Genomic DNA, 24645 nt, shown 5'->3' on the forward strand with positions numbered 1-24645 from the left:
CCTGTATTTGCTGCCACCAACCGTCATCCCGATTCATTCTTTCAACCCGGTAACTCTAAGCCTGGACCATTTCACCTAACTCTGCTTCCATTTAAGGAAACGTTTTCATTTTCTTTTTAAACCGCCACTAAGTTTCCTTGCTAGATAAGGACCCAGCGCCCTAATAAAAATAGCCCTGATGCTGATGCAGCTGCAACCTAAGGAAAGAGCCCCGTCCTGCTTTCTGCCTGAAGCGAGGAACCAAGCCCAGCTGCAAAAGGCGCCATAACCCCGCCCTTCTGAAATCCTCGCGCTGAGTTGCTATGGCAACACAGGCGCGGAGTCATGGAGCCCAACCATCGAGTAGAACCGGCCGCTAAGCGGCGCTCTCCACCAGTCAACGCTCGCTCGTCTCTTGGACTCTTTCGTCCGGAAGCCTCCGTGCACCGCCCCTCGCCTTTTTCCGGAAGAGAGTTTGGAGAAATTCCTCGTGCCCGAGGTGGGAGGAGGGAAGGAGCGTCGCGAAAACTAAGCGGGGGGCCTCGCGCAGGCCTCGGCTTCGCCCGGCGCGGCTGTGATTGCGCTCCGTCGCAGCTCCTCGCGTTATACAGGGGACGAAGGCAGCGGGCAGACTAGGTGAGGAAGGGAGAGCCTTTTCTTTTCCGAAGCAGCCCACGTGTAGTGATGATATGTGTGTGTGTGTTTCAATTTGGCTGAAGAACCCAAAGCAGCCCAATTAGCATACCGAGGTACGTGCCGATCGCGGAATTGCCCGTTGGGGTAAGCACTTTATTTAAAGTCCAGAACAGGAATAAGAAATGGCGAATCAAAGAAATAAGGATGGCTAAGAAAACGATTATTACAGATCACCGTCTTTCATCCTTGTATCTCTTTGCCCTTGCAGACTGATGAATAGAATAGAAAATCGAATAGATAGCAGAATTGGAAGGGACCTTGGAGGTCCTTCACTATTTCTGACAGGTGGCTGTCCAGTGTCGTCTTGAAAGCTTCCAGTGATGAAGCTTCCACAATCTCTGATGGCAAGCTGTTCCATTGGTTGATTGCTCCCACTGTCAGAAAGTTTCTCCTTATTTCTAGGTTGAATCTCTCCTTGATCAGTTTCCATCCATTATTCCTTATCTGGCCTTCGGGTGCCTTGGAAAGCAGCCTGACCCCTTCCTCTCTCTGGCAGCCCTCAAATATTGGAAGACTGCTATCATGTCACCCCTGGTCCTTCTCTTCACTAGACTAGCCATGCTCAGTTCTTGCAACCTTTTCTTCATATGTTTTAGCCTCCTGTCCCCTAATCATCTTTGTTTCACTTTTTTTTTTAATGGCTCTCTGAGGCCTTTGTCAGTTCCATCTGGACTTTCTTGGTCTTTCATCTGTACCCATCCTTTTTTTTCATACTGCTTTGCAGTTGGATGTTCATGAAGATTTTCAGTCATCCAGGTCATGGTTATCCCAAAGGTGCTTTTTCAAGAGGCAACTGGACTTTCTGGTTTTTCTTTGAAGACATTTCGCTCTCAGAGCTGAAGAAACTTCTTGGAAGAGAAGCGAAATGTCTTCAAAGAAAAACTAGAAAGTCCAATTGCCTCTTGAAAAATCACCTTTGGGATTTGCACTTGGATCTTCAATGGGTTTTTTTTTATAGTATGACAGAAACACCACTCCTTTTGTACAGTCAAGTGCTTTTATACTTAATCCATATTTATACTCCACTTTTAGTTCTAATTGCTTTTTAGAACATAACTAATCCATTCCTACTTCATCCAGATTTTATCTTCTGAGATACCACATTCTCATTTTTTAAAATAACAGTGTGGGCAAAGGCGCATTTATTTTTATGTCTTCCAACAAGAATTTATTCCTTACAACAGACTACAGTACATGATATCTAATACTCCGGTTTTTAATACATTAATTTTCAGATCCATGGTCCTCATTGTATTATACAATTTAACATTTACTGGAAATCAGTTCATTTCTGCAACAGCCATAACTTTGAGCATGGGTCACAAGTCCATTTTTTTCAGCACCTTCCTAATTTTGGAAGTCACTAAATGAATGGTAATAAGTTGAGAACTCCCTATACTTAAGAGCATCAGCTCCATAAAATCATCTTCATTTAGGTTTGCTAGCACCTTCTCTTTTTCTCTTCACAGATATATATCAGTTTTTCATTTCATGTGTTAATTTATGTTGTTCATCGTTTATTCTTACATTCTGTGTTTCAGTTTTTCATCTGCAGGTCAAGATATTTATTAAATTTTTTAAACCAATATCTGAGTGATTTATAATAAAACACACTAAAAAACAATCTGAATAAAGATATATACACAAAATCAAGTAAAATAGGCCTCGTTTAATAACTACAATTGGAACTGACAACTCCAACATCAAGTGACATGATCATTAAGTGAGATTAAGCAATTCACCATGGTTGTTAAGCAAGATATCACATGACCACGACTTGCCAACTTCTGCACTGATTCTGCTTGTTGGAAGCCGGCTATGAAGCATACAAATGATAGTTGTCTGACTGTAAGACACTGCAACAGTAGTAAATATCCACTGTTTGCAAAGCTTCTAAATCTTGATTAGATGATTGCAAAGACATTGTGTCTTTCTTAAGTGGAAAGACTGGAAAATATTTTTTCAGCACTATTATAACTTGGAATGGTCATTAAACAGGAGAGTCATTAAGTGAGGACTACCAGTACAAAGTAAAAAAATCGTGTAAACTAGATAGAAACAAAGTGGTCTTTCAAAAATTAAAACAATATTAATTATGATATACAATGAAAAGCCTGACACCAACCTGATGCTAATGTGGGCAACACTCGGAACAGAATTCCATAATGGGGTGCCACCACAGAAAAAGCTCTCCCCCTTCTGAAAGTTTACCTCACCACCTAGATATGCTATGTGTTAATAAGCACATTATTTTACACGGGTAGAAATATAAGCACTTCTATTGCTTTGGAGTTTAGTCCTGTTTCAAAGACTGTAACAATTATTTTAATTGTTATTTTATCTTTCCTTATGTATTTGTATTTTCTTTCTGGAAGATCTTTAAAAGCTACCAGACTGCCAGAATGTCTGAAGTTGCAAAGGCTGCCAATGTGTTATCTGAAGTGAACCTCAGTGACACAAGTACACCATTAGATGAGAATAAAGACCTAAAGAACCCCAACGATGTTGTGATTACTATTGGAGCTACTATACCAACTGGATTTGAGCCGACTGCGGCAGATGAAGTACAAGAAAAATTAGGGTCAAAATCTAGGATTAGCAAGGGCCGTGGGAAGATCTACTTTGAAATTCCAGTAATAAGTCTTCCAAAGGTTTGAAATTTTTATTTTTTCTGCAATTTGCTATTTGAATATTGGTCTGAGGCTGCAGTCATTCTTGAGGTTACCTGCGTGTACGTATTCTGGATAGCTACAAATTTCAGATTCATAGCCTAACATTCATTCCAGCTTCTGGCAAGTTATTCCATTAATATTATTTCACTAATTATACTAGATGATTTTGGATTCACATGCTGGGACTTGATTCATAGTTTTTACTAAACTATATGTTGTTTTCTCATAATTTGTTGTAAAAGCTAGAGTTGGATAGCTGCAAATCACAGTGAGTAGATTAAGAACATAGACTATAATCACAAGCTGGATTGGACCATCAATCCCATATAGTCCAGCAGTCTGTCCTCATAGCAGCCAACCAACTACATGAGGAAACCCATTAATTTCTCAACCAATAGCCTTCAGAGGCAGTCACGCTGCTATCAAAGCTAATCCATACTGATCCCCATGACTTTTCTGAACAGATCCAAACAATTTTGAAGTCAGGCAGGCTGGTATTGATACAGTACAGCACATCATACCAAATGTTATAAGGTTGCAATGCATCTATTCCATTTTTAAATATATTTGGTCGATTTATGTTCTACTTTTTAAAATAGAGCCTTTCATTTAAAAAAAAGTACTATGGAATGCAGCAGTTTTAGTTTGTATACTTTTGAAACTGTAAAAACTAAAATTGTACAGTGTACTTACTATACATATCTGTCATGTAAGATAAGAATCTGTAATTTCATCCAGGTTCACCAGTTAAGATCAGTTGATAATTTATTTGTCGTCGTTCAAGAATTCAAAGATTATCAGTTCAAAGAAACTAAGGTAAGTTATTTTTTATTCCATGATTCTAAGCAAATTCAATTTTTAAATTAGAAAAATAGTTCAATAATTATTGAGATTTGAGAATATTTATTCTTTTATTTGGGAGTGGTATTAATACCTTACCATTTTCCAAAGCTTCTGAAATTACCAGCTCTCATTTCTGTTTCTCAACCTTCAGTCTAATAAATACTGTGCAAATAGAGAGGGAAGAGAAAAATAAACAACTTAGGCACTTGTTTTTCAAAACTATGTTGATTTTATAAAAATGGGCATTGATCTGAACTGCAGGAGTAGAGCTGCTTCTTTGAAATATAGCTCACCATTCTCTTAAGAGAAAAATCAATTATGCTTAGCGCACAATATCAAAACAACATAGAAACAAAGCATAAATAGCTAAAAATGGGAAGAATAACCATCTGAAACTAAAAAGCCACATTAAAAGCTAAAGAAAGACCCCAAACAATGCTATTTAACTCATATTTTAAGAATAATTTTAAATTACTTAACATGCGGTCCTTCTCAGAGATGCAGTCTACATTCTTTGCACCCAATTAAAAAGACTCTGTGTCCCTAATAGGTACAGCTAAACATTATTTGGAGAACATTCCTGAAGCTAGCCCTCTAATCAGAACTGACAAAATGTACAGGTATCGGCAGATCGTCCACTGCTGTCCAAAAATGAATTTATTTTCTGAAATATGGGAAATATGCAACTATATACAATGAGTTTGTCTCAAAACTTTTATTAAATTATTACAGGAAGAAGCTTTAAAGGATTTAGAAGAGTTGGTTAAGGATCTCCCTTGGGCCAACTCTTTGGAAGTATGGAAGTTAAATACAAGTCTTAAGAAAAGAAAACCTAGACGAAATAAAGGCAACCATCAGAGTCATGCAAAGGAGAAGCTAGATAAGAACAAGAATGAAGAAGAAAATGAAGAATTGCAAAAACCTGTGCAAAATGATTTCAAGTCTGCTGAAGTCCCAGCTCCAGAAAATGCTGATGAAATAGTACCATCAGATGACGATGAGCAGTCTGAACCCAGGGAAGAGTTAACATCTAATGGTGACAACAAAGATGAATCAGGTGATGGTAAGAAACAGAACATGGAAGCTGAAACGCTGAAGTTCCGGGTAACTTGCAATAGAGCTGGGGATAACCACAACTTTAAATCAGATGAAGCAGCAAGAGATTTTGGAGGAGCTGTACAAGACTTCTTTAAATGGAAAGCAGATATGACCAATTTCGATGTAGAGGTAACATTTATTCTTTGAAAGCCTCCCCTTATATGTTCAGTGGAAAGAATGATTTAAAACACAATATATATAGTCCTCACCTTATGACTAGTCGCTTAATGACTGTTGGAAGTTATAATGGACTCCCCTAGAGCTACAACCCAGATTTGAAGTTCTGACGGCCGGTCTCCCCCCTCCCCATCACATAATTGCATTTTGGTTGCCCAGCAACTGGCCTGCATGTACAGCCATTTGCAGTATCCTGCAGTCACATGATCATGGTTTACAATGTTTTTTCCTAAAAACTGGAATTTACTTTTCCCAGCAAAAAAAATCCTTTAAGGGCAATGGATTTACTTAACCATGATGTTCACTTAATGTTCACAATTTCTACAGAAAAGGTCATGCAATTGGGCACAGTCATGTGACCTGCTTAACTACTGGCATGAATTACAACTGTAATTCCAGGCTCAATTACGGTCATTAATAATAATTATTAATAACTAGCAAATATTAATCTGCTTTATACAAGGTTCTCCTCAATATCCACAATAATGAAGTGATAGTGGGGATTGCATTAACAGAGGAGAGTCTTCATAGAAGAAATATTACACATTTTGGGCCCACAACTCTTCGTTCCACTCTTGCGTATGGAATGCTGCGGTATGTGTGAAAATTTATTTCAAATTTGGACCAAAATCATACAGTCAATCAGTCTATTAAAAACCAAATGTGTATTACCCTAAACTGTGCAGTATGCCATATGTTCTAACCTGGTGTATATATGTTTTACTATTCATCATGATACTTAAAACTATTCCATCAGATGTTTACTGTAGTTCTCTTTTGTCATTGCTTTTGCTATGTTTTGCTTCATTTAAAAAATAAACTTCATACAAAAAAGCTTATTGCTTTTTTTATATGAAGAATTATAGCCCATCGGTACTATAATGTAAAAACATCTATTTCTGATGTGGGCCGCAGTGGTTCACATGGTAAAACACTGGGCCTGCACACCACTGAGGTCGGTGGCTTGATTCCCGTGAGCGAATAAACTGCGTAGGAACAAGAAAGGAGCCTCCCCCTGATTGCCTACCGGCATTCAGGTGTCCCGTGGGTAAAGATAACACTGCTCAAAAAAATTCCTTTCACAGAGGCAGCTCTTGCTGGTGGAATGAGATAAAGATGGGTGATCTTTACTGATTCTTTTCCCCTGGAGCAGATGGAGCATTTTCCCAAAATTCTGACAAACTCTCTTTAGATTACATCATCATAGAGGGGAGGATCTACCTATGCAAAAAGTATAGTAGCAATATTCCTTTTACTTGTTCTCTAGTAGAAATGCTTTCCTAAAATTACATCTTAAAATATAAAAATAGTCTTGCCAGATCAAGGCAAATTCTATTATAGTCCAGCTTTTTGTTTCTTAGAGACCAACCAGGTGTCTGTATGGCTCAAAAGCAAATGGTGAACACATACCCTTCTGCCACTGTTCTCCTGCAGGTGGTATCTCTGCCAATGTCCAGTGATAATACTTGGCTCTCAAGACTAAGAGACCCTGATAGATGTGTTCTCCATAACTGTATTCAGTTAAAGTCTTCCAAACTTCCAGATTATTATCACATCTGAGAGTGAATTCGACAGTTTAATTGTGTTGTATGAAAAGAGCTACTTTTTATTGCCTTTTCTAAATTTATTTCCAATCAAGTTCATTAAATGATTAGCAGTCATAGTATTTTGAGAGCAGGAGAACCCCTTGTCCACTTTCTCCATGCCATACATCATTTTATATATGGAACATTAGTAGCAATACTTAGACATACTTTTATACCACTTCACAGTGCTTTACAGCCCTCTCTAAGAGATTTACAGAGTCAGCGTATTGCCCCCAACAATCTGGGTCCTCATTTTACTGACCTCAGAAGGATGGAGCCTTGAGCCGCTCAGAATTGAACTGCTGGTGGAATGCAGAGTTAGCCTGCAATACTGATTTTTCTAACCACTGTGCCCCCATGGCTCCTTAATCGTGTGCTCCCCAATAGCATTTTTCCAAGATAGGGAATTCCAAATATTGTAACCTTCACTGAAGCCGTGGATCATTCTGCTTGCCATATGTATACAGTATGCATGAATGAAATAAGATTTTGATTCAGTATGCATTATTTTAAATCTCCTTAAATCAATCTGCAATATATCCTTCCGGAATGTTTCATTGTAATGTTTTTACTTATCTTGAATATGTTAATATTTTTATAGGAATATGCAGTGAGCTGTCCAAATTTTCAAATTGTTAAACGCATGTGAAGCTATTCAGATGTGGAAAAGGCACTTCAGAAAGTGAAAGCACAGTGCTACCCCTGTTGATGCCTCCTTTAAGCAGCTACACATTTTCCTTAGCTCACACAGTAACGGAATAGTTCTAGTTCTATATTTGAGTTACGGGGGTATCAACATAATGCAACAAGACGTTTGCAACCTATCACTATTCTCTTATCCACTTCTGAGCTTAAAGAAATATTTTTCTGATGCTGCACCTTTTCTACTTTGGACTTGAATGTGGGTAGTCCTCAGGGCACAATTGGATCCAGAATTACAGTTGCTAAGTGGAGTGGCTGTTAAGTGAGGTGCTCAAGTGGCCACTTCGCTCCACAACCACAAATCTGACTCTCACAGTTGCAGATGTTAATTGATTGTATGGGTCTTTACCTGGAGCCCAGGGTGCCGTGGGGTGGAAAAACACTAGGAGACCTGGCCCCCAATAGCAAATGAAAACCTGGCAAAGACTGGGAGGCCCAAGCCTCTCTCTACCCCACCATGCCCAGGTACACTTACCTTTGTGTTGTTTTGAAGCTGCTGACAAGTGTGCCAACAAGGCCCCTGCACACCATCCTACAACTGGGCTCCATTCTTGTGATCATTCAGAATAAGTTTTCTTCAAATCATATGACTTGGACGTCTTCTGAATGATCATGAGAATGATTGCATTCTCTAAGTTAAAAGGCTAGAAAGCTATTGAATGCAATTATTTTTATATTTATTTTTATTTGGAAGGCCCTTTCTCCAAATTGCCCACTTGCAGGATGGCATTGTACATATATGTTCTTGATGGTATCAACTATTGATATGGGGGAAGAGGGAAAAGAAAAAACTAATATTAAATTTGTATGTTTGTTACCTTTTTGCTATCAGTTTTTGTTTGCTGCTTTGTTGTTTTTTGCTCTTCACACATTCCATGATGTGGTCAGTTAGAGTTTCCTTTGTGTCTTAATGCTATACTCCACTTCTTTTTATCCTGCTTTTGTTTAGATTGTGTGATCCTCAGCCAGCCGATGTAATAATTGATCCCATGTGTGGGACAGGTGCTATACCAATAGAGGTACTGCTCTCTCCCTGCTTCCCTGTCCTCAAGCATATTGTGTCTTTGTTATTTCTGAGTACCGGTAGATATGTATATCGGCAACTTCAGTTTCCAGCCTTGAAGTTGAGATTACTACACCATATTAATCTTAGCAGCATGCAGAGGTACTCTGGTATATTGGCAAAGCAGTAACTGTTCTGAAATATGCTTATTATAAATTGGGGAGGGGTATATAGCCATTTAAAACATACTGATGGGGGTTTTCGGAGCTTTGGATATATAACTTAAAAGGATGAGTGCAGCCTCTGGAAGAAGGCCTGGTGCAGCCAGCAGCTGCTTCACAAAAGGCCAGGCAGGGCACACCTCATCAGCAAGCACAGAAAGAAGATGGCAAAGGTTCAGCTAGGGATGGCAAGGGCTAACAAGTACAAGACAACAGGGCCACCAGGAACAGCAGGCCAACAGAAGGCGCCAGCATACAAGGCAGTCAATAGGGAAGAGATGGAGAGACAACGCTAATGTGGGGAATTGAAGGAAAAGCACTCTGTTAACTTAACAAGTCTCGAATGGGAGGGACTAAGCCAAGAGTGCTTTGGAGTAGAGTGAGTCCTTGATTAACACAAGTGGGATTCAGTTAACTATGGCAACTAGGGTTTCCGGGATTGCCATCACTAAGCAATGCTGTCACATGATATCACACTTTAAAATGCTTCGCTTAGCATTAGAAATTCCAGCCCAAATTGCCATCCTTACTTAAGGATGATACTGTATAGCCAGAAGGTCAGGAACATACAGAAGACTCTTACTCTTGATCTCAAAAACTCAAGAAATCTAACCAGTTAGGTTTATATTAAATATATATATATATTACTTAATTATGGGTAGATTCTTTTGTAGACAGCAAAGAAATTGCTAAATTCACTGTTTCTCATTCACAGGGAGTTACTGTCTGGCCAAATTGTTATCATATTGCTGGGGATAACCATTCACAGGCTGTGAAGAAAACGGCAAATAATATCTCCTCTTTACTGAAGCAAATTGAAAGTAAAGAAAGGTAAGAATTAAGAATAAAAAATAGCATAATCTCATATATATATTTTTTAAACATCCAAATAATAGAAAGTATTTATCAGTTCACAATTGTGAATATGTGGGTCTAAGCAATGCTTTCTCCTTGAAATGACTTACTGCTGATGGGAATTTTTAATTTATAACAGCACTTCTACAGGAATACCCATAGATAGCATCCAGTGGGATAGCTGCAATCTCCCCCTGAGAACTGGCTCTGTGGATGTCATTGTAACAGATCTGCCATTTGGAAAAAGGTACAAATCCATATGTTTGTTTGGATGATTCTTCAGGGCTGGGAAGATTACTGATCAATGAATTACTATCCAAATATAAGATATTTTATGTTTCTTTAGTTTCTTCCTCTGCCCTATTCATAAGAAATATGTTGGTCCTGATTATTATTGTGAGATTCAAAAATAGCCTTTGGAGCAAAAAATTACTGTCCATTGTGTGGATTTATGTATCAGAAGTACTTCAGAATGTCAACAGCTAATTCATAGTATAGCGATTAGGCAAAGTATGTGCAATTTATAGGAATTATTCTGTTTAGATAGTTTATATCATATTCTCCTTTGAGCTAAGTAATCACTATCATTAATAATTGGCGATAAAAAAGGCAAAAAAAGTCTGGAATAGTGGACTTCAAGTACGTGGAAACAGCAGAAGAGAAGAGAAAGAACTGAAAAAGAGAACAAAATGCAAAGACCTGCCAATAGAAACAGAACAACTGTGGCAAAAGAAAACAAAGGTAGTGCCAATAGTAATAGGCATCGTGGGTCCAATCCCAAAACAACTGCAGCACCATTCAAACACCATTGGTATCAACAAATTCAACTGTCAATCACAACAGCTAGGGTTACTCAAAACAGCTTACAACTTGCAAATATACCTTTGACACTATTAAACCTCAGCATCTGCCTATTCCAGGTCCTTGGGAAGGACACAATAGTGCATAAAAATTGCCAAATCCAGTCTGAAGATCTGATAGACTGTGTGACGAGCCATAAAATTGTATAAGAAATAAATGAAACTTACACCTGTTGAACTACACCTTTTTTCATATTTATCTTCTTTCACTCATTCAGTCTTCCTTTATATATTTGTTTGATAATGCATGTTACAAGTAGTCCTCAGCATACTTCAGCAACCATCAAAGGTACTACAGTAGTGAACGGGGAGCACTTAGGACAGTTCCTTCTAGTTCCAGCTATTGCAGTGTCCCCATTGTCAAGTGATTGTAATTGAAGCACTTGGTAAATGGATTGCAATTATGTTGTGTGTTCCACACTCATATGATCACCCATTTGTGATCTTCACTGCCAGCTTCCAACAAGCAAAGTTAATGGGGAAGCCAGCAAGAAGTTGCAAATGGAGATCAGGTGACTATGGTGCACTATTACCATACGATATTCACCTAATGACAGCAACTGGGACTGCCAGAGCTGCCATCATGAGTTGGTGTGATCACCTGACTGTACGATTTCGTCACTTAGTGATGGAGTTCCTGATCCCAATTGCTGTTGGTAAGAAAGGAATACCAGTACTTTACACTTGCTTTGTATTGGTCACCCACTGTTGTGTCAAAACCACATTTATTCAGTAACAAAATGTTATTAGTCTTTTCTCTTTGTTTTATCACATGCACTTCTTAAGCAACCCAAAGTGGGTGGGCACATTGCCCAAACTTATTACATTTACTAACCTCCTAGTTGGTAAGATGCAGGGAAATTTATTTATTTTAGCAATTTGTTTGGCTGCCTATCTTAAAAAAGTGACTGAGCAACGAGAAGGATTAAAAAATACAATTTAACAACCATCATAATATCTAATGTCATAAATAGAATCCAGCTCATAAAAAAATATATTAACTATTCTACTCAAGATATATAGAACATTGTATGGATCCAAATGCAGAAAGCTTCTAATTTGAAAATAGAGAATTTATTATACATATATCTTAAATTCAGATTTATCATTTTCAAATCATCAAAGTAGTTCTTGATTTTTTACCATAGTTTAGCCTGGAATTAGCTGTCCAGAATCAATTCAATAGTGATATAAATGATATATAAATTTAATTAATTAATTGAAATTATTTGTTAAATTATAAATTTATATAAGTTTTTGTAGTTGTGAGTCAAGAGATCTCATTACCAGGCTCAATTTTTTGACATTTTTTGCTGCGGTCATTAAGTGAACACCACAATCATTAAACAAATATATTTTAAGCAGTACTTTTTTTTTTCCTGAAAACTAAACTTCAGAAACAAGCAAAAAACATTGAAAATTTCAATCACTTGCCTGTGCGATGCTTCAGGTGGCCGTAAAGGTGAGCTGGTTGCCATGCACCCACAGTGCAATCTCATGATTGCGGGGAGAGGATTGCTTCTTCAAAATCTGGTCCTAAGTAGCTTTTGGAAGTCTATTGGAACTTTGGTGATTAAACAACCAACCATAAGTCAAGGACATAAGTCAAGGACTTGTATTCGTTTTTTACTAATTAAAATAGTTCAATGTTTATTTAAGATTTTTATTTTCTTCCATCTTGAAACTGATTGTACATGATTAAAAATCATTGGAAGTGTATAGCCCATTACTGTAGAAATATGTAACAGCATGAAAGTACCGTATTTATCGGCGTATAACACGCACAGGCGTATAACACGCATCTTCATTTTAAGGGGGAAATTTCAGGAAAAAAATTTAAAAAATTCTGCCTGCCTGCCTTAGTTTCTGGTTGTTTGGGAGCAGCTTCGGCTGAGAATAATAACTATTCGCCTCTTTTACTCAGCCGAAGCTGTTCCGATTCAACCATTAACGAAGGCAGGCAGGCAGGCAGAACGGAGCACTGCGGGCGGGCGGGCGGGCGGACGGGGTGGGGGTGGGGAGAGGCGACAGGAAAAGCCCCCCCGCTTCTTTGAAGCAGTTTCTTCCTGTGCTGGTGGAGGAGCGAGAGAGCAACTGAGAGAGCTGACCCAGAGAGAAGGACAGGCTTCGGTTGCTTCCTCCCTCCCCTTCTTTCATTTGTGTCCTTGATCCCCGATCCCAGCAGCATTCACCGAAGGCTTCTTAACATTATATCGGCGTATAACACGCATACATCATTTGCCCCCTATTTTCAGGGGAAAAAAGTGCGTGTTATACGCCGATAAATACGTAGCTAGTTATATCATAATTAGCTTAAGTGAGAATAAAAACTGGAGAAATAGTACAACTTCCTGGCTTCTTTACAGTTTCTCATTCTAATTTAAATTGTTACAATATTCATGACTTACCATTGCTGGACAGCTATTAATATGGAGACAAAATTAACGACGTGAATACTTCTAAAGTTACTCACTTTCTACTGATAATCAATTTCACTGTAGGATGGGTTCCAAGAAGAAGAATTGGAATCTCTACCCCTCTAGCCTTAAGGAGATGGCCCGAATTTGTAGACCAAAGACTGGGAGAGCTGTGCTGTTGACTGAAGATAGGAAATGCTTTGCCAAGGTAGGCATGGATTGCTAGCCTATGATAGTAGTGTGTTATCTTCAAAGCAATTCTTACATAGGGCATAGTAGAGCATACAAACGGCATAGGTTAGTCCTGATGGCACAGTGGTTAAGTGTAGCATTGCAGGCAAATTCTGCCCACAGTCTGGAATTAGATCCTGATGGGATTCAGGGTTTTTTCCAAGGCTTCCATCCTTCCAAGATTGATAAAATGAAGACCCAAATTGTTGGAGGCAATATGCAAATAATGTTAACATTGTAAACTACCCAGTGAATGCTGTAAAGCACTATGGGGAAGTGTATAAACTTAAATGCTATTGCTGTATTGCAGTAATTTTTGGTGTCTGTCTATCCCACATTCTGGGAACAAGCCCAATTCTACATTAGAAAAGGTAGATAACAAGTCACATTTATTTTGCCCAGGATAAATTGCAGCTTGTATGTGAGGAATTGTAAGCTGGATAAATTTTTCAAGGGGACCTTAAAAAGCACCTCCAATTATAATTCTTCCCATTTCTTTGCATTAGCTAAATTAAGATATAAGTTAATAGCAGTAACTCTTATATTACTAACTTGGTTAGCAAAAGTACTGGTGGGCTGTATAGATGAAAAGAATAACATAATTTTATTCAGGTTACCCTCTAATGAATATCTTTGCTTATATACTAAAAGGCACCTTCAAAGAATGCTTATTCCATTCTTTCTCCATTCCCCTCTCCCTTTTTCCTTAGAAAATTGTAATCTGTATAAATTCTGGATTTTGAAAATGTTCCTCAAAATTAGGTTCCTAAAAGAAACCAAAGCAGCTTTTTAACTTGTTGACTGCTTTCCTGTTATATATCTATTTGGTGATTAAAAATAATGAAAATTTCAGCTCAAGATTGCAATAAGACTTTGCCTTTAGGCATTTATTTACCAGATGAAGTTGATTTGCTAATCTTTGTTTCAAATTTTTTTTTGAAATGTTTTGCATTTCAGGCATTGTCAAAAATGGGGCACCTGTGGCAAAAGTCTCACACAATCTGGGTGAACGTTGGAGGCCTCTGTGCTGCTGTATATCTCCTGAAACGCACCTCAGAAATAATTGAGCAGAGAAAATCATATTGGTAACATTTTAAGCAGGCCTAACACTCTTTCATAATCTAATAGCTTTACTTGAGATTCCAAATTGGCCAGTGTTTCAAAATTAAGCGAGTTCAGCAAAGCGAACTACTGAGTAAACATACTGTGCCAAATCCAGCTTGAAGCTCTTGAAGGCACTTAAATAGGAAAATGTAGTAAGTTGATAAAGCTTGCAGTTTCACTATCAGCCTGAAAATGACAGTTACTGTACAAAAGTGCAAATTCTTTAATATTCATAAAGCAAGCTACCCAATTTGGTTGAAAGGGTTAATAATAGGAGTTTTAGAAGAGATACTTCAAAATATAGTGTTAGTTGTTTTCTTTAATATTGTTCAGTTTAGAGTTTCTTTAGGTAAGGGTGTATATATTTTGCCACTGCAGAATTGCCTCCATTTTATTTTGTTTGGCATCCAAAATAAGGGTAACAAAGTTAGTACAGTTTTACAAACTTTATTGCCAAAATAGGGACAATAATGTTAATACAGTTTTACTAAGTTTTATAAGTTCTGAATTACACTGTGATCTCACTAGTGTTGTTTCCTTATCTGCTGTCTCAATGTAAAAGTTAAATCTTTTGTTTACTGTCATATGCTTGTTATAGCTCTAACTGAAAGGTGTTGTGTAAGTCTTTATATCTTCCCTTTGTCATTGTTTTAATTCAGTTTTCAAGCTTAAAAATACAGGAATAAACATTATATGTATTGTTGATTGGAACTTGCAGGATACATGAGAATATAAGTTAATTTTAACCTGAAAATAATAGCTAAAGAATGTGCTTAGTAGCTGAAGGATAGTAACTTGTAATGATTCTCAAACATGGTCAAAATTAATAAGATCTATTACAATAAATATACATCCACCATCAGCTTGTTATTCCATTCTCTGGCTTCTCAAATTAGTTGTTGATATTCACTGACTTCTAACATAATTTTTCCTGTATATAATAAATTTTTTACCAAGATTATCTGTCCTTTGTTTTCTTGGTGTTTATTTTCACACGTATTAAACAACCCAAGCAGTTTATTGTAAGGTAGGTTATTTAGGTATAATTGTTCATATTTAACACCATAATTCAGAGAAAATCAGAAACCACCATTCATATTTACAATTATATTTGTTCTGTTTAATTTATAACGAAGTTTAAAGCCAGTATATTCAGTCTCTTAAATATTAAATAAATCCTTGAATAATAAATATTATATTCTAATGAAGTATTTTTGAGAAAAGCAGACGTAGAATCAGTTTTGATTCTTGCTCTGGCCCGTTATAAATCAACCTTTTATAAATGAAGAACTTATCTAATTAAACATCTGTTTTGTAAGTAAAGAATTTTGAAACTAGATGTGATTGGGCTCTTTTTAATTAGTGATATCTCAATTGCTTGCTACTTATAACTTTAAACCTAATCCTTTGACCTGATTAAGGGATATTCTTAGTTTTGAATACTATAAAGACATCTGGCAATTCCTATAGAAAATACAGCTAGCATAAATTTTGAACCATCATTTCTTTCAGAGAGATCATATCTTTCAAAGAATGCTGAGGCACCACTTTATTATAGACAGATAGCAAAGAAAATACTTTTAGGATCTAACTGCACCCATAAGAACTAAGTCCCAGGAGTTAATATGTGCTTATATCTTAAGTTTTGCTGGATATTTAGATATTTATTAGATTTATATCCCTTTTCTTTTGCTCCTCAAGAACAACCTTAAGGTAGACTAGGCTTTTAATCATTGGCATCTGAAGCCGTTCCATTGCACTCAGGGAGCTTCCATAGCTAAAAGTGAGTTGAATCTGGGAGTCCAATGTCACAGGCACATGCTAAAAAGTTGTCTTGAATGCATTTTCATACAGTATTATGCTTCATACTCAACAAGGAAAGGTGGCTCTTAACATTATGCAGCCTTTGGTGTTGTAAAACAAACTTCCATCTGCGTAAGTGAGGTGAAGAATTTCCTTGTAAAATGGTTATCTCAGAATTGCAAAAGGAATGAGATTTTTCTTTTGATGTAGGCTTAAGTTAAACTTTTTTGAAAGTAAACTGATCCAACTCATTCCTTGATGTTAAAATTTTCAGTTAAGAATTTTCTTGAATTATAAAAATGTTTCAAGAACTCACAGCTTGGGAGAAAAAGACCTTGAAAAGTTCCTTATTTTGCTCCACTTTCCACAGCCATTTCTTTCCTCAGAAATGGCCCTCCCTCCTCCATCATAATTTAATGCTGCATATTCCTGCTGCTATCAATATTAACCCATTATTAAAACACTATCATTGTTGGGCCAGTTCACACTGTCATAATGTTATATCACATAATCCATGCAGTATTAAGAAACATTTATTTTTAACCATTAGCAAGGACAATGACAGTGCACAGCATAAAAGAAGGGGGAAGATGGTTGAAGAGAAAGAGGAGTGGTTGAATTTACGTCTGGCCTGGAACCTCAACAGATTTTTCATGTAGGAATAGGATTCTCAAAATAGCAACAGTGATAGCAAAGAAGCCCCTCTTCTGCAATTAGCTCTTTACATGAAAAAGCCCATTCTGTACTGAAAGCTTACTTTTGAAGCCCCTTGTTTCAGGTACTTACATTATGGCTTTGGCTTTATTTGAAAAAGGGGGGAAATAGAGTACCATTTTTACTCTGTAATATAACCTAGACAATGGATACCATGTGATCATCGGAGGATATTTTGGTCCCAGAGTAGAGTAGAGTAGAGTTTTATTTTCAAAATATATGTCGATAACTAGACAAGTGTGATACAAGTAAATAGGTGCAAATAATTCTGGTGTTGGGATATATACTGATAGATGAAAATTCCATTGTCTTTCATGACCTCTGCTCACATTCTCATTTTTGTGTATTGGGATTACGGGTCATTTGACATAGTCAAATGTATCTCTATATCTGGCAGCAAGATTAATTATTTTATTATCAGTTGTTACAAATGCTTTATGCACTTTTGTAACTCACCTGGAAAACACTACTTGTGAGGTGGATTTTAAAAATTATGAAGATACAAACAAGGCAATAATAATGAATTTATTTTCATCAAAGGAGAATACATTGTAATAGCCACCAGTAAATTTTCGAAGCACTTTAAAATATGTGAATTAAAATACTTTTTGAAACTAACCAGATGGTCTATAACAAGTGCTGGTTTTTTTTTAAACCTCTCTGATCATTGATTCCCACAGTTTATTAATTCAAATCTCAGCCAAATGATATTCTCTTAGTAGTAACCATTTTACTAGAAGATTATAATGTATTTTTCAAGCAATTGTTGCAAAACAGCCATACAACTGGTCATACGATTTTTTCCCCTCTCAAAGCGAACATCAGCCTACCACACGTCCCTCCAAAACATCCGAACTGCGCAAGCGCTTACGGGTCCTTCACGTCTAAGGCACGCGATTTCCGCAAAACAATGGCTGCCGGGGATGCGCATGCGTGGAACGGCGGGGGTTTATTTCTCCGCAAAATAATGGCTGCTTGCGTGCGCGGCTGTCCGTGCGCGTAAATCTTCCCCGATTTGGGTCGCGGGAGGCACCGGGACCGGAGGCGCTTAGGATGCCGCAGAAACCTGGGGAGGAGGAGGAGGAGGAACGAGAACGGGAGGACGCTGCTCGGCGTCTGTGCTCGGTAAACACGCGGGAGCCTTGCCAAGTTATTTTCTGCAACCGCACCCCCCGCTTGGTGAGCCCAGTCTGGCTGGACTTCGACGGGAAGCCGCGCCCCTATCCCACCCTGAACCCGGGCACCGGCCGCCGGATGTACAGCTACCTGGGTGGGTAGTTTGCCGAGGGGGCGCTTCGGGCGTTTAACGCTTTGCGGTCGTCTTAATGGACGCGGTGCTACGTGCAGATCGCCGCCTTTCCGCTGTCGGGTTGTAATCCCTTTGCAAAAAGGGGCTAATGTTGCAAAATGTTCATCAGGGAAACCCTTCCATTTCCTGGAGCCCCGAGAGGCAGCTAAAAAGACGGAGATGAACAGGAGGCGACGGGTTTTGCAAGAAACCGTGGGGTGATGCTGAAGTCATGAGGTCTGCAGGCTTAGCCTTTGAACGGGAAGGTCTTGTTAAACAAGCTAGCCTTTCGGTGCCTTCAGACTGCATATAAAAACGCGGGGGGAGGAAACAATGCGTTGTATCTGCTGAAAAGCTTAGAAAAAGTAGTCTTCGGCTTTTGCAATCATACTGAACGTGTCTTAATGGTTGCTACAGCCCTGACTTGGTGGATTTCCCCCCTCTTTTTATAAAATCTTTCCCTCCTGCGTTGTGAAGAAAATACCGCTTTTTTCCTCCCTAGGTCTTTTTTTGAGTAGATGAGGTTTCTCCTTTTAGGAGAGAAGTGCTAGAGCTCCCCTCAATTTCACCTTTTTTTAAAAAAAAAAAAGTCAGGAAAACTACAAATGCAGTTTCATTTGTAGTTGCCAGAACAAATTGAGAATGCCAAGGCGCATTTCTGAGCCCAAGGAACGGTGGCTGTTCCTGCACTGGGTAAGCAGGAAAGCCCTATGAATGCATATTCAAGGGACTGATTCTGTAAAATATCTTTATTATAAAGATATGTGCATGTGTGTGTGTTCTTATATTTCAGTGTAAATAAAAACATTATCTGGACTGCTTACAGCATCAAAACCAGTAAAACTAATAACTAAAACAGAGTAAAAATACAAGTAGCATGCAGTATTTTATTAAAAATGGAAAGACCTAGGAAATTGAAGAAACAAACACTGAGGTACTAATAGATAACTGTTAGATTAGCTGCCAAACAAATCACAGCCCTGTGAAGAAGGCAAGCACAAGCCACTTCTGAAAATGCTGCCAAGAAACTGCAGGGATTTGTCTAGTCAAGCATGATTTGAAAGAACACACTCACAAATATTAACTCTATCTGCACAGTTACTTGTGTATCACTCTAGTTCTGACAATCCTCTCATTATACTGGTAATTGTCTCCCATTCCATAGAATCTTAATCTTTGTGGATTTTGTTAAACCCGATAAATTACATTTCCTTCCAGCAATCTTCATATCTACAAAAATATGTGGCTTTTCAATATATGTATATGACTTGCTAGCGGATACTTTATTTTTCCTTTTCTAGAACATCTTTGGTTATTCAGAGATGCCAAATCAGATGATAGTCTCCTTGTGAACCAGACAGAGCTGTTTGTAGCTACTCGCAATATAAATGGACAACCCATACTTGCAAATATTACATTGCCAGGTAAAGTTAGCAGTGAATATCTGAAATAAGATTGATTACAGTATAATTTTATTCTGTTGTGTGATGAAAAACAATGCAATTACTAAATAGCAGTTTGGTTCTCTTCTTTTTGTCTGAAATAAGCAACAACTGAAATTCTCTGAATTTCTGATGTGTCATTTTGAGGATCATATCAGCTGCACCATACCTTTTTAGTCTTCCTTTCCCTCTCATCTTTTTCCTTCTTCTTTCATGTATTTCTTGTTCAGTCCTTTTTTATTCTCTTTGTATGACGAAACCACCCCAGTGTGCTACTTTGGATTCAGTAAACACTCAGCATTTATTTTCACTCCCATCTTTTCTTGTTTTACCAGATACAGTTCTTAAGCATCTCATTTCCACTTCATTCAATTTTTTTGTTTTCTCCTGACATATTCAGCTTTCACTTCCAAATAACAAAGTGGGCAGAACTGCCCTTTTACACATAGCCTTTTCATTTCTTTCAACAAACATCACTGCAAATCTAGTAGATAAATATTGTTTCTCAAGCAGTTTCTATAATTATTGCTGTTACCCTTTTTTTAAGACTAATTTATCATGGAGGGCCATGACTTTTGTTTTGATAGCTAATAAGAATATTTTATCTTTAAACTTGTTTCATATTAGTTTTGAGTATCTTCCGCCAAACATTAAAAGTCCATTCTTCTCTCAATAGTATTCACTCTGAAAGAAAGATGTCTGCAAGTTATCCGCACATTAGTGAATCCAGGAAACTACAGGGAATTAGACATTGTTCGTTCATTATATGAAGATCTAGAAGATTATCCAGACATTAGGAAGGATCTTCAGCGGCTTTCTAGGGAAAGGCATAACCGGCTGAGGAATGGAATCTCTGATCGACATGAGGAGTCTTAAATGAGAAAGCTACTTGGGCTAATAAACTGCTGTGTACAAGAGGTATTAACTATATTTTATGAATGGAAAAGATGACATTGACTTTCCATTGTATGTTACTTAGCTTGTTTGGTTTAGCCTATGTAGGTTATATGTTGATAGCTATAGGCAAAGACAAGTAAAAATGCCACCGGGCCATAGCTAAAAACACTTCAGTAAAACACAAAACATTAGGGAAGGTATGGAACTTTATTTAGATATCATACAGGAGAAGATGAAGTGTTTCCAAAGGTGTTTTCTGGTGGCTCTTCACATATTTCAACTACTGTTTTATTTTTATTATTTTATTGTAAAAACTGAACTGTGAACAAAATAATCCTCATATTTAAGAGTAAATTACTATTAAATGTTTCACCCCTCTATATCTTACAAATTGATTTTGAGGGACAAGAACATTAGGTTTTCTTTTATTATTCTTACGTTTCCTGTAGATTATTGTTATTGCTGCAGATACCTGACATAAGTAGAAAAAGATGGAAAATTCTGTGAATGAACGTAATGAAGTAATGAATGTTACTTCCGTTAAAGCAGGGAGTAAGCATTTTCTTAGCTAGTATTCTTCCCATTGCCACTAGCCCTAAAATCTGACAGCTATATGGCAGACATAGTTTTATGCTAAATCACAATTTAACCCTGGTTCAAGTGTCACTATAGTAGTAAAAGTGAATGAAATAAATATGAAAATAATAACCTCTTTGGTGCTCCAGCCAGAAGATCATGACCAGGTATTTCCTAAACAGTAGGAATAAAACTTCCTGAATTTCCTATGTTTCCTCAGTTCATTGCACTACAGGTTACCCTTGATTTATAACTTCATTTAATAATAGTCCAGAATTACAATGGCCTTGGAAAGTTTCTTTGCAGCCCATAAAGCACTGCATCACCACCCTGCAGTCATGTGATCGTGATCTGGATGCTTGGCAACCTGTTCACATTTATGACCGGGTTATTGTCAAATGCCTTGCGATCATATGATTGGCATTTGCAATCTTCTCTGCCGGCTTTTCTAGAAAATCAGTGGGAAAGCTAGCAGGGAAGGTTTGCAAGCTGCTGCCATTCTTATCTCTGGGAGCTGGCTGAAAGAGCTGCCTCCCAAGGGAAGCTGAACCCTTTCAGAAAGATGCAGAAATGGAGCTAAAATCCTGAAGTTTTCAGCTCAATTCCTGCACCCTGTCAAAAGAGTTTCCTTTTGTGTACAGAGCCTCCAGAGACAAGAGGGAGCCGAAATCCAAGAAGAGAATAGAGAGTCAAAGTAGTAAGGAAAGGAGTGAGGACATATGGGGGAAACCCAGTGCAGGCTATGCATGAGTGTCTCTAACTCAGGCTGCAAATCTTGCTTGGATTTTGTCAAGGAGGATTTTCAGCTCCTGACTGGAGCCTCTTTGGATTTCTTCCTCCGTCCTGAGGCACTCTGCACTCCTTACCTGGGACTCCACTTAACTCACACAATTATTTAATGACTACAGTCAGATGTGTCAGGATTATGATCATTGAGCAAAATATCTTGTTTAATAACCACTGCTCAATTCTAATCCAAATTGTGGTCGTAAGTAAAGACTGCTGTATACCATATACCATGCATCCCTAAAACTCCCAATTTTAATAACTTTCTACAACATGCTGAGGTAGTGTTCAGCTGCTTTATAAAATATTTTTGTTTTGAGGTTTAGCAGGTGATACATGGAATCATTGTTGTCCAATTTTCCAGTCTCTTTTCTATATAGCTACTGAAAACTAATTTTCACAATTATTTTTATGTTATTTGTGTCAGAAAAGAGTGCTTTCACTATTTAATCTTAAACTTTCAAGATGGAATAATTGAGGTGAGAGCCAATGTTTAGATACCATTTTTCAAGTAAGGAATGTTTGTTAAATAATTGCATTCCAAAGTAGTTTCTAATTTGTATCATTTGTGTAAATGACATGAATGTTGGGATCTGGAATTTTGTGTAAATAAGATACTCCTGTTTTAAATCAGACAGCAAAAATCGCAACATAAAACAGGAAGGACTTTATGAAAATGAAGTCTATAGCAGCTCAGTTTTAGCAACTTAAATATTTAGTTCTGTACTTGAGTTCTTAGAAGAAAACATGTTAATGTGAAATTGGTCACATCTTTACTTTTGTGTAATTCTATGTTTATTTGATAGTTGTCCAGGCTGGCCTATTTGACTTCTATTTCTGAATTGTTAAGAATTACTTTTAATGTATATTTGATTATTTCTCAGCATTCCATATAATGCAGTTTTTCTTTTTTTAAAAAAAATCCTTGAAGATATTAAAGCAGCTTGTTAATTGGATCTGTTTTCTTTTCTCTCCTGCCCCTTCAGTTTGTATAAAATGTAAAATATAGACTATGTTAATGCACACTAAGCCATTGTTTATAAAATTCATTAGCTGGATATGTATCAGATGGTAAGCCACAAACAGACATATCACATTTTGTCTTGCCACATTATATGGAGCCAAGCATAATGTTACTTTGGCTAGCTTCCTGCTAGATTCTTAAATAATGCAAGAAAGCAATTGTAGGAAAAAAATGCCCCCACACTAAGAAGCACAATGAGCTAATTGGCAGTCTTTTCCTTTTAATGCCTGCAGGTGTCTCAGGGCAATGCTTACTTTTTTGGACAAAGTACATTTCTTAGTAGTGTTTGGCTGGGGATCTGATATACATATGCATGTCTCCATTTGTAAAATGTGATTAGATTTCCTTTTTAAACTCCTTTTGAAGCAATGCAGCTGAATAGACCCAGATGTCACAATGGTTACTCTAAGTAGCACTGCGTACTTACATGAAATAAATAACTTTTTAGATATATATTTAATTGGTAATGCTTTACAATAAGGATGGGCAATATGTGATAAAGCTGAGGCGACCACATTTTGCTTTGATGCCTGGCTCCTGTCTTAGTTTGAAATAGTGGTTCCAAAAGGTCTCTCAGAATTCATGAGTGCCAGTGGATGTTATCTTAAAGATCTCTTAAATGTGGAGCTAGTTATCAAAAACACTTTGGAATGTCCAAGCGTAGCAACTTTAAGACTTGTGGACTTCAACTCTCAGAATTCCTCAGCCAGCCATGAAATCCTCAGGTCTTAAAGTTTGCCAAGGTTGGACACCCCTGTTTTTAGGCCCAGCATCTATCAGATACTAAAGTTATGTCAGAGGTATATAGGATTATACCTGTATTGGAGGTGGGAGGGCGGTGCACAACTTTGGAACTTTGAGAACATGTTTTGGCCATCCTAAAATGCTCACGACCAACATGGCCACCAGTAAAATAAACCACCCAATTATTAAAAGCCAAAGGAAAATCTATTCCCTCCCATGCTCCCTAGTCGCTTTCTCTCCACTTTCATTAAAGGAGTGTTAAAAAGTGAAAAGGGGAGCTGGGAGTCTTATGTATTTACAGGCATGGGGGTAGATCAGTACCCATCCTTTGTAATGACATATCCAGAGGCATGCATCTAAATCATGTTGGCTTCCATAGTGTCTTTTCACCTTGATTTTAAGTATGAAAATGAAAGGCAGAAGCAATGTATAGAGTTTTAAAATATTTAATGCTATTAATAATTTGTAATCTTATATGAGCTACACAAATGAGAACAAGATTATATTATTATTACAATGGACATTTTTTTTTTTTTTGCTTTCTATGTACGTGCTTATTTTACCATTGCTCCTACAAATGAGCTTTATACACTGCACTTGAGAAATCGTTACAATAATAAACATTTTCCTAGAGTTTGTTATAGATTCTTGCTGGGTGGGTGAGGGAGGCTAGGGGAGGGGGGATAGACATTCTGCTATATTTGTGAATAACATCAAAAAAGGAACAACTCAGCTGGTAGATAAATTTCCTAAGGCTGTGTTCTGACGCAATTCCCCAAAAACAACAAACCCTCTGTAGTTGAAGCAATGATTCCTTTATTAGGAGTGCCAGCAGCTCTGGCAAAAAGTTTCTCTTTCACCTTAGGCCAGTGGTGGCTAACCTTTTTGGGTTCCTGTGCCAAAAATTGCATGTGCGCTTGCATGCTC

The 24645-nt window shown here is 37.6% G+C and overlaps 2 protein-coding genes across 3 annotated transcripts; both read left to right on the plus strand.

Annotated features, from left to right (window-relative positions):
- The first annotated feature begins 466 nt into the window (after positions 1–466).
- On the plus strand, positions 467–15407 carry THUMPD3 (THUMP domain 3 tRNA guanosine methyltransferase). 2 transcript variants are annotated; one of them, XM_026678665.2, is made up of 10 exons: positions 467–728; positions 3051–3326; positions 4086–4163; positions 4923–5417; positions 5929–6059; positions 8703–8772; positions 9693–9808; positions 9972–10079; positions 13194–13317; positions 14298–15407. In XM_026678665.2, exons 2-10 carry the CDS (start codon positions 3078–3080, stop codon positions 14427–14429), a joined length of 1503 nt encoding a protein of 500 aa, XP_026534450.1. In that variant the 5' UTR covers positions 467–728; positions 3051–3077; the 3' UTR covers positions 14430–15407. The 2 variants fall into 2 exon arrangements, with proteins under 2 accessions (XP_026534450.1, XP_026534467.1); XM_026678682.2 differs by having other exon boundaries at positions 467–615.
- Positions 15408–17837: 2430 nt separating this feature from the next.
- On the plus strand, positions 17838–24351 carry VHL (von Hippel-Lindau tumor suppressor). The gene is made up of 3 exons (XM_026678694.2): positions 17838–18231; positions 19551–19673; positions 20368–24351. Exons 1-3 carry the CDS (start codon positions 18015–18017, stop codon positions 20565–20567), a joined length of 540 nt encoding a protein of 179 aa, XP_026534479.1. The 5' UTR covers positions 17838–18014; the 3' UTR covers positions 20568–24351.
- The last annotated feature ends 294 nt before the right edge of the window (positions 24352–24645 follow it).

The sequence above is a fragment of the Notechis scutatus genome, chromosome 2 (assembly GCF_049901735.1).
Source record: "Notechis scutatus isolate UNSWTSFEM ecotype Mainland chromosome 2, rNotScu1.2, whole genome shotgun sequence".
NCBI lineage: Eukaryota > Metazoa > Chordata > Lepidosauria > Squamata > Elapidae > Notechis > Notechis scutatus.